This window comes from Carcharhinus amblyrhynchos, chromosome 16, assembly GCF_965287045.1.
Source record: "Carcharhinus amblyrhynchos chromosome 16, sCarAmb.v2.hapA, whole genome shotgun sequence".
NCBI classification, from domain to species: Eukaryota; Metazoa; Chordata; class Chondrichthyes; order Carcharhiniformes; family Carcharhinidae; genus Carcharhinus; species Carcharhinus amblyrhynchos.
The window spans coordinates 31552760-31563270 of record NC_137339.1 but is presented as its reverse complement, the minus strand read 5'-3'; the positions used below and the strand labels follow the sequence as shown (position 1 = coordinate 31563270).

At 40.4% G+C, this 10511-nt stretch overlaps 1 protein-coding gene across 1 annotated transcript; it reads left to right on the top strand.

Annotated features, from left to right (window-relative positions):
• Window positions 1-2274: 2274 nt before the first annotated feature.
• Window positions 2275-6774, top strand: pdyn (prodynorphin). The gene is made up of 3 exons (XM_080204434.1): window positions 2275-2462; window positions 3706-3834; window positions 5742-6774. The coding sequence occupies exons 2-3, from the start codon at window positions 3715-3717 to the stop codon at window positions 6393-6395; spliced, it is 774 nt and encodes a 257-aa protein (XP_080060560.1). The 5' UTR covers window positions 2275-2462; window positions 3706-3714; the 3' UTR covers window positions 6396-6774.
• Window positions 6775-10511: the final 3737 nt, after the last annotated feature.

Below are 10511 nucleotides of genomic sequence, written 5' to 3'. Positions count from 1 at the left end.
TTCAATGCCATTATCAATAGTTAATAGTATAGACTTTGTTTTTGTTCTGCCTATGTATTTGAAAGAGACCAGAGGGCAGACATGTAGGCTTATTTTCCTTTTGGTCATTGTGTTATCAAAGCAAAGATATTCATTGGTAGAATGGAAATTTGGCATCAGAGTCATGTGCTCCCACCTTTAAAACTCTATCCTGTCCCATTTGATCAAAATATCTCAATTGCACGTGTGATATTTTTATTTCTCACACTATTCAGTTTTGTCATCTCTGAGAGAGACAGTCAGTTTGAAACAATTGATAGGTTTGTGCAAGCCACATCCTGTCCCATATTATGGCCTGTTCACCCATCATACTATCCGACAATATTTTCCTCAAAACAATAAATTTAAACTCCTTAACATTTTCTCCACCTTCCTGTCTGGCTTCCCACATTATTCTTCTACCATATTTTACCATATTACTGGGGATTTGTGACCAAGCTTTCGGCTGCCTAATCGCTACCCTCGAAAACTCCTTCCTTGATAATACCTCAATTTCTATTACTAAATTTAGAAACCTTCTGAAAACCCATGTTTTTAACCTAATCTCTCATTTTATGACTTGGAAGCCATTTTTACAAAAATCTCTTCTTTTGAGCATTTTAGACATTGTTTCACGCTGAAGGTGCGATATTAAATGAGTTATTACTGGAAAAGATTAATGTCAAAAATGAGCAAGTGTGTAATTAGATCGTGGCCATGTAGTTCATATATAGAAAACAGTGTCTCAGACTCAAAGCCCCATTGGAGCTCTAACATTCTACGAAGCTGTACTGATGTTTGATGCGTACTTTAGACCGGAAACTGGCCTGGGTAAGGGTAAGTAATTCCATTTAATGTTCATGAATAATGCATATTATACATGTAGCATGACAGCACATAAATTGGAGAGAATTAATACAGTCTTGCCATCCCAATAGCGCTTAATACTTAAGTGCCACCAGTTTCAATGTCCCTGGCAAATATCATTAATTTGTAATCCCCTGCCACCTCTCTGCATACAGTCCCTAGCTTTGAATCTACACTTACTCTTTTCAATGATCATACAATGGATTACGTGACCGTGCAAGGATCGCAATTTTAATTGTTATGGTTTCGTCATTGCACTCGTTCAGTGATCTTACAATGTCGAACTATTCTTTACGTCAGCGGTTACGAAGATCGTGATTGGAAACCTTTCATTCTTATTACCCTAGTTTCGCCTTGTCCTTTCTTGTTTGAACTGGCGTCCCGCGTAACTTGGCTTTGCAATATGCAGATGCCTGTATCGAGTGAGCCGGATAAATCCATGTTCCTTGCTCACCTTCTCCCTGATGGAACACATTTTGTCTTTTAAAAAAAAACACAAAGCGGGATGCAATATGATCGATACAAGTCTGGAAGGTTGTGTGGCTGCACCGTGGCTCATTTGTGAGATAAGAGGAGAAATAATCAAATCAGTTCAACATTAAGAGAGGAAATAAAACCCTACCCAAAGATTACAGTGTGTTAATACATATGTACACACAAAAAAAACTTGTGTTTCATCAGGCTTATAATAGGATCTCTTCAATTACCTTTGTGATTTTTCGACAATGTGTTTATTAATCATTCAGAAAGGTTAATTTATTGTCATTGTCTACGTGTAATGCAGAATAGAAAGTTTACAGGCAACCATTTAGTTGGGTGAAATTATTAAAGGCACTGTTTTCTCACTGTTACTAACAGTTCAGCGCATTACAGTATGTTTTCCCTCTGTCGCCTGTTTTATTGTCCACTTGAAACAGAGACAAATTGGAAAATAATTTCAATGGAAAGTGTTAATCCATTAATTTCCAATCCAAATTCCAGTTGGAGAATCATTGCCCGAGAAATCGCAGCTGCTTTCGTCCGGGGACGCTGAGCGCTTTTACACTTTTGTGCAATTCACATCGGTGAAACAGATACAGGGGCGCCGCCAGCCGCTGTTACCGGTGAAGGGGAGAATGCTCGGTTCCAGCAAGAAAAAAGTCCATCCTAAAATAAGCAAATGTCAATGGCCAAAGTGACACGAGCCAAATGTAGTCGGGGTTTAAATTTAATGTCGGTTATTTTTAAAAGCCCGAATTGCTCTCGCCTTTCTAATACCGCGACGGAGACGCTCTGAAATATGTTGGTAGCACTTGAGGAAATTGCTGGTCCATAATTAATCCTGCTATCGGTGTAGCCATTGGCTCGCAAAAGACGTGGGAAAGACGTCGCAAATGTCACCAGAACGCCGGCGGTAAATAAATAGCGAGCGCCCGAGGCTGCAGTGTGGAATAAAACCCCTGGATCTCACCAGCACCAAGCTTGAGAAGTCAGACTGGACAGGAGCCATTTACACAGCGCGTCTCACAAAGGGAGTCAGCACTTTGTGTCAGGAACCTGCAACAAGCCTGACTTTTTTGTTCTCGAGGAATATCCAGGTAACTTGGAAATATGTACTCATCAATGATTTATGTTGGTATGACTCTTTGAATAGAGGGATGCAGCTTAAAAGGCAAATCTAAACAGTTAAAAACTGTCCTAAAGTTCACTCTTTTGATCGCTAGCCTTTCTCGGTTGACCGTTTAAATCTCAGTTTCCAGTTTGCGTGAGATATTTCAGCTTGTGTGAGATATTTTAGCTGTGCTCCAATGCTCTCGGTCTTTAACGAGCATCTGGACTTATTCTCAAAGATATGGACCGATTTATGTGACGGTGCAGTGGAACTCTGAATGCAATCTGCTTTAGGTAACAACGCATTCAGTTTAGAATCACATTTGCCTGAAGAGAAAACGACATTGCCCCTCTCCAGGAAATAGCTACTTGCCTGAAATTCACACCAAGTATTTCTTGGACCTCAGATTCACCTACCCGCTAATCTGACCGTAGTTATTGAGAGAGCTTCCATCAGTGATCATAACCCAGCTGCCTAATCTTTGAATTCTATTTGATGATGCTTCCCCTTTCAAGTGTATTTTTGTTTCTTATTTTTTGTTTGTTCTAACGTTGGTTCCATCAGTAAAATTATATCAATATCAAAGATTTTCTTGTGTAAAGGGTATAACCATACAATTGGATACTATTTTTTGTACAGTTGATGTGTTCTTTGTCTATGTCCTGTGTGTTGAGATGTATGTAAGTAGGTTACCGCAGGTGAACATGCTATAGGGATGTAATCTGCCATATAGTACTAAAGTCTCTTTTTAGATATCTATCTCACGCGCTGGATCTATCTACATCATTGTGCGTATCTGATAATAGCCACTTGCGAAATTCGGTTATAATATCGCAACCTTTAGAATAGGAACTTGTATGTTACACAAGTTCCTAAACTTGTATGTTACACAAGTTCCTAAAGTTGGGGACTGTTTCTCATCCTATTGTTTAAAAACATCCAAGACTAAAACAAAAAAATCAGAATGATGGAAGTAGAAAATAAAAGCGAAAAATGTTGGAAAATATAATTGTACTTCGGGATAAGAGGGTGGAGCGCGTTCAAGGAGATTCCGAAGGAATGTCTCTATGTGATCTTAAGTATATTCCTATTCCTGATTTGTTGCATATTGTGTATCTCCCCCACCCCCCAAAAAATTACCCAAGTCCTTATTGAAACGTCGATATTTTCTTTTGACTACAGTTGAATCGATAGCAACATTCTGGAAAATGTTCCACTTTCTGTTTCAGGGGCGAGTGATGGAGTGGAGTGTGTTTGTCCTGTTATTGTTCCTGAGTTCACTGCACAGGGTCCGCACTGACTGCGCCAATTGGTGTTCCACCTGCAACTCTGTCCTGGACAGCTCAATCAAACCACTGGTAAGGCAGTTACACCCGATAATACAATCCCGAAATCAATAGTTTTGGACATTGGGTTGGGCTCAATTAAACAGACAAAAGAACTAAACCCACAATGTACAGTTTTGCCGCATTGTAAATATTGGTTATCAACATGAATTGTCTGGAAACAGGACGGTGCCTCATTATATTCCGAGGTCCTACTCATCCGCATCAGCCTTTTGATGAATGGCGAAGGCTTAAAGGACGCAAATAAATGCCAGCCATATATTTATCTTAAATTAATTTGCGCGATTGATTTGCTCAATTAAAATAAAGCAATTTTAGTTCACGTGCAGCCTGTCTAACAAACTTTATCTGCACCCAGATCAACACATTCAGGATGGTCAGGGAAACGATGTACCAATCCTCAAAGGACAGAATACGCAACATTTCAACGTGCACAAGAACCTTTATTCATTAGAAATGTGTGTTGCAATACGTGACAAGGACATAAATATATATGCTCAATTCCAGCTCAGAATAACTCAATGCTCACACAGTGCAATTTGCCAAGAGTACAATGGACCAGGCATCCATTGATTGAAAGCGCTGGAGGGTGCACCGTAGAATAAAACAGTAGTTCTGAACCAAAACGTATCCGGAGGAGGTGGCTGGATAATTAAATATCCTTAATTAACGACAGAGCTAATAATAAAAGAAGTACAAAACTTTAAATGCAGCAAAGGCAAGCTCTAGGGAGACTACTTTTCCTAGCTTTACGGGCGGATAACATATAAAAAAAAGTGACATCGAAGGCCAAGTGGTCAATCGTTTTGTAATCTCCTGAAAAGCCTTGAATCTGAGATCGACATTAACGGAGAGATTTTTTTATGTTATCGATTTTTAAATCCTTTTATCTGTTTGATATGTGTTGTGATGATGGGACCGAGATGGCGACACCCTGTGGGGTGATCCCTGCCTGTGCATCGAAGTACAATCCGATGTTCTAGTCACTGTTTGGATTTGCAAATAATCTCTATTACCTGGTTGCAGGTGACTGCGACTAAACTCCTCCACCAAGGATCTGTCCTTCGAAACAATGTGCACGCATCCCCATAATGTTCCTGCCCCTGTTAAGTCTTTTGCGAATAATGGTCATTTGTAAAGCAACGTTTTTGCATAAATGGGAAAACAATGAGATGTTAGTACAAAATGCAAAATACTACCAATGCTGCAGGTCCAAAATCCAAAGTGAAACGGTTAAAAACACCTGGGAGGTCAGGTCGAATGGTGGGAGAGACACTTATAAAATGTATTTTTCAGGACCAGAGGAGTAATTCGTGAGTTCTCTCCATATTGTACTGTTAAAATAAAAAAACACTCGCACTTGAATGTAAAAACCCTTAACTTTCTCATCTGATTTTCCGTGCAAGACGCATTGGGAATTTTCTCTAGGTTTATGCTGTTAAAGTGATTTCAGTGCCCAGGGTCTACTGTTGAAGACTGCAACAATCCAGTCTTGTGGGTCAGCAGGTTATTGCTGACAGAAACGTCTAGTCTTATTTGTGTTTACTTACTTTTCCACGTATCAGCTGTGCTGATGCTGCCAAGTCAAATAGGTGTCCTTGGTTCAAAATTCACTGTTCAGACAATATTCATTGTGCAGACTCAATGGGCCAAGTGGCTTTCTTCTGTAGGGATTCTGTGAGAAATTCTTTTCATGGTCCGCACTGTGTAATGGCATAAATCATAGCTGAGCCTTGTTGTGCTACTTGTCATTAATAACATCTCCATGGTGCAAATTGTATTCTTTTTGATTCTAATAAAGTCAGTGCCATTTTAAAACTAATTTAAGACTTAGCATTTTCGGCAATACCAAGTCTTGAGTTAAATAAAGGTTTAATTTAACATTAAAAAAATACTGTTTTCTGACTGCTACCTTCCAGACCTGCACTTTGGAGTGTGAAGAAGTGGTATTGTCTACTACTGAGTGGGAAAAATGTGACAAGGCACTTCACTCATACAAGCTTGACCTGTTGGGCATTGTGGATGAAACTCTTGCTGATTCCGGCGTTGATGGAAAAGAAGACGAGAGTGCAGAAGCACTTCTTGGAAAGCAGCACAATAGCCTTGTTAAACGCTATGGGGGTTTCCTGAAGAAGATTGACAAGAGCAGAGTTAACGCCAAACAATTAGCCCAACACAATGCTTATAAGGGACAAAACCTTAAGCACGGAGGGTTTCTGCAAAAGTTTGGTGAAAGGGGCGCCACTGAATTAGAGTCACAAGAACTGACAGCTGCAATGGAAAATCTGCTGGAAAAAAACAGCGACATCCCCAGTGCCCAAGAGCTAAAGCGCTATGGAGGATTCATGAAAGGCTTTGGCTACAAGAGAAGCGCAGAGCTGGGTGATGAAGAAAACCAAGATATGGAACTGCAAAAGAGGTATGGAGGTTTCATGAGAAGAATTGGCAGACCCAGGTATAAATGGGATAACCAAAAAAGATATGGTGGTTTCCTGCGGCGCCATTTCCGAGTTTCGGTCAGATCAGATGATGCTGATGCAAATGATTACTCTGAAGAGGGTTCAGATTTATAGGAGAACCAAAGCTATTTAAATCTAGATGTGAGAGAGAGGGCACTGCCAAAATAGATGCAGTATTGAAAGTATAAATGTATTGTTTCGAATGCACAAATATTTTTGCTATTAAGTTTACAATAGGCTGTATAAAACAGCAGTTAAGTCGATTGATTCTGTATTCTGTTGTCATAGTTTATGCAAATCCAATAAAAAATGTTCTCTGGATCGTGAATAGCAACTTGTTTTGGTTTGCCTTCTGTGATAGTACCTTCATGTTCAACTTCCTTTTTCATGCTTAGTTTAACACAATAAAGTAAGCAATTTGTGTGGCTAATATGCAAAGGAAATCTGGCATGTTTTAGTTTGTTCCTTGTATTTTTTTAAGATGGATATAAAATGTTATCATTCTATAACCTTGCACAATTGTTTTCCTTCGCTCATGCACTTGAACTCAGGGGACAAGATTGACACACGTTACTGTCACTACATTGAAGTCCTTGTAACACCCAAGAGTTACCAGTTCAAAACATTATGATGAAAGATATTCATGCTGAGTTAATGTAAAAATTGATATTAGATATACTGTAATGATTTATTTTGCAATACATTATAAACGTTACAAAAGGAGAGAAATCTACTCAGTAATGTGAACATATATTTGCATATTACATCATAAGCATTCTAAACTGCTCTGTAGGGGAGAAAATATTGTGATCATTTTTCAAAGAGGGCAAATAATAGATGAGCCTCATATGACACATCATTATTTCACATTAATAATATAGTTTCTGGCCCAAAATTTAATTTTCTTTTCAATTAAAATTGCATCATTTGAACATTTATTTCCACAACAAAGCTTTCAAACCTCTGTTTTAGATTTGGCAATACTCCATGAAAAAATATTTTTATTTTGGGGCAGTTTTCTTGTTAGAACATTCAACTAACTCAGAAAAAATACTAAGCCATTCTACTTCATTAAGATATAAGCAAAATATTGCGTATGCTGGAATCTGAAACAAAAACAGAAAATGCTGGAAAATCTCAGCAGGTCTGACAGCATCTGCTGAGAGAGAATAAAGCCAATGTTTCATGTCTGGATGACCTTCTGTCAGAGCCAACTTTTCTAAGAATTGTTTGTTGCAGTCTTACAAAATTTTGGTTGCATAAATCTTGCAATTTATATAGCCTCCTCAGATACCTAGAGGTAGATCACTATTGCTAGTTTGGAGGCTGTTGGAGCACCTGGGGAGGGGAGTGGTGGGGTTAGGGTGCTACACCAAAAGTGTATTGGCCTGAATTTTGAGGTCCGCAACAAAGGTGCAATGCTCACCGTTCACCGTGTTGGCAGCTGCCCACAAATTTTTTATCACGCGTCTGATCCAGCATGACATTTACTGCAGGAGATCAATGATGTGTGGGAAGGGCAAGGCTCTTCAACCAATTCACTGAACTTTTCATTCATAAAATCCCTACAGCGCAGAAAGAGGCCATTTGGCCCATCAAGTCTGCATCAATCATTATCCTACCCAGCCTCTATCCCCATAACTTATTTACACTGTTAACCTTCTGACGCAAAGGGAGAATTTAGCATGCCCAATCAACCTAACCAGCACATCTTTGGACTGTGGGTGGAAAACGGAGCACCCAGAGGAAACCCACGCAGACACGGGGAGAACTTGCAAACTCCATACAGAGAGCCGCCCAATCTGGGAATCAAACCTGGGTCCCTGGCGCTGTGAGACAGCCATGCTAACCATTGCGCCACTATGCTGCCCAGTTAATTAAAACTTTGCAGAGAGTAAAATGAATGATTTTGACATAGCCATGGGATGAATGTCATGAACATTTTTCTAAAATATTATATTCAAATGTGAATTTATTTTATCGTCATGAAGAAATTTGATGCTCCATAAATATAAAATTAATAGTTCAGGGAGAATGTTAAGTGGTGATTACTAACTTAGTACATCATTAAACATGCAATTACATTTCATTCAAACATGATCTAACATTTTCACATGTTTTTACAGCGAGGCTAATAGCATAAAAATGCAGATTTTCATCAGTTCAGTGATTTCTACTTAATGACAATTGCAGCATTTTCAACTGTGCATCTTCTGGAGAAGCATCAAATCACTGATAGTACTTTATCTGCTACATGTAGCAGATAAAGTAAAACAACTGAGTTAGAGGCAATGCACCCCAGCAACTGTTACAGAGAGATGGCTACCACCTCATAGCAAGTGAGGGAAAAATATTCCAGGCGACAGGATCTTTACAAGGGATGACAGAATTGGGAAAGGAAGAGTAGCACTATTAATAATATAGATACAACTGCAAATCAAAGGAATTTTAGCAATTGTGGCCAGATGTGGGAAACATAGTGAAAGCATGGTAGGAGTGGGGTTGGGTGGGGGGCTTTGAGGGTATATTAGGGGGTTGGAGGCATGGTGATGGAGGCCTGTCAAGGGGTTGGAGGCATGGTAGTGAACTGAGGGAGAGAGGTTGGAGGCTTGGTGATGGGGGGTGTCAGGGGCTTGGAGGCATGATGAGAGGCTGAGGCAGATGGGTGAGAGGCATGGTGGAGGAGGTGGGGTTCAGGGCACGGGAATGGAGCTGCAGAAAATAACTAAATAAGCTGGTGTATCAGTTAGCTGACATGTTCCCACCCACTCTCACTTTTCCCAAAAGCATCCTGCCCAGCAGTGGCAGGAAGCCAATTGAGGGCATTAATTATCAATTATCTACAGTTTTCCCAAGACAATGGAATTTTGTCAGCAGCGCATGAGATTCACACACTTGTCAGCAACTAGTTGATTCACAGGAGGTGATTACACAGTAGAATGTCATTGAGAAAAGATGCACTCAGGAATATAAAAGAATAAAAATGCAGTGCAAGGGCCAGCCAAATGTAAAAGCTTGCTATTGTAGCAGTTGTTCGTAGAAACGGCTGCTACTGACATTGCAGAGAAGTAGATGTTGAAGGCTCCTACACCACAATCTGGCTACAAGTCCTTGTAGATTGGAGGCTATAGAGGAACCAGGGTTCCTCGTAATCTGAGGCTGAGTGGTCTCCTGAGGGACAACAGCATGAGATGTCTCAGTAGCCATTGGCAGAGAGACAACACTTACAACAGGCAAGGCACCCAAATGCAGCTGGATAACACAAAGGGATTGATCAAGGGCCAATATATATATGACAGCATTACCCTCACTGCAAGGTGAATAGGCAAAGTGCCAGCTTCCCTGGACCTTCAGGAGCAGCAGTGCCTCCAAAAGCTGTGATGAGTGGTCAGAGATTTCTGTACCCTTTTAGAGGAGGATCAAAGGATGGAAGGAGGGGTGATCACCCATTGTTTTTAGCGATCATACTGTATTTCTTCATAGCCAGATCATTCCATGGTGAGAGTGCTGACATCGGCAGGATCTTGCAATCAGCTGTGCATAACTGGGTCACAAATGACTATGCATCGTATGTGAAGGCATCAGATTACTTCAGATTCCAAATGGCTGCTGCCAGTTAGGCCCAGAGGGCTGCTGGCTTTACCTCCACTGAAGCATTCTGTCAGGTGTGGTGTACAATAGACTATATCCATGTGGCCATTAAGGCATTGTCCACTCAGCTAGGTATATTTGCCGATAAGAAGGGATTCCTAAAACGTGCAACTAATACATGACTACTGAAACAAATCCTGTAAGCATTTGTAAAGTTTCCATGAAGCTGCCATGATGAATTCATACAGAAGTAGTCTTAGGTACCTCAACTGTTCAAGCCACTGAGTAGCCTCTAACTGAGGATGGTTCTTCAGTGACAAGGGGTATCCACCCCCTGAACGGCTAATGACACCATTGTAGAATCCCATCATAGAGGCACAGGACAACAAAAACAATTCACACATTATGATTGGAGGTTATGGTGAAAAGGCCAGGCAATAGGACTAACAGACTTGCTCTTACAAAGAGCTAGTATGAGTATTGCAGGCTGAATGGCCTCCTTCTGTGGTCTAATCACTCTGTGGGGGAGAGTTTATTCTCGGCAATTGGGAGCATTTTCCGCTTGGCGTGATAACGTCAGTTGTTGTTCCTGACGCTATCGTACTGGCTTCAGATAATACCATGCACAGGCCAAATTAA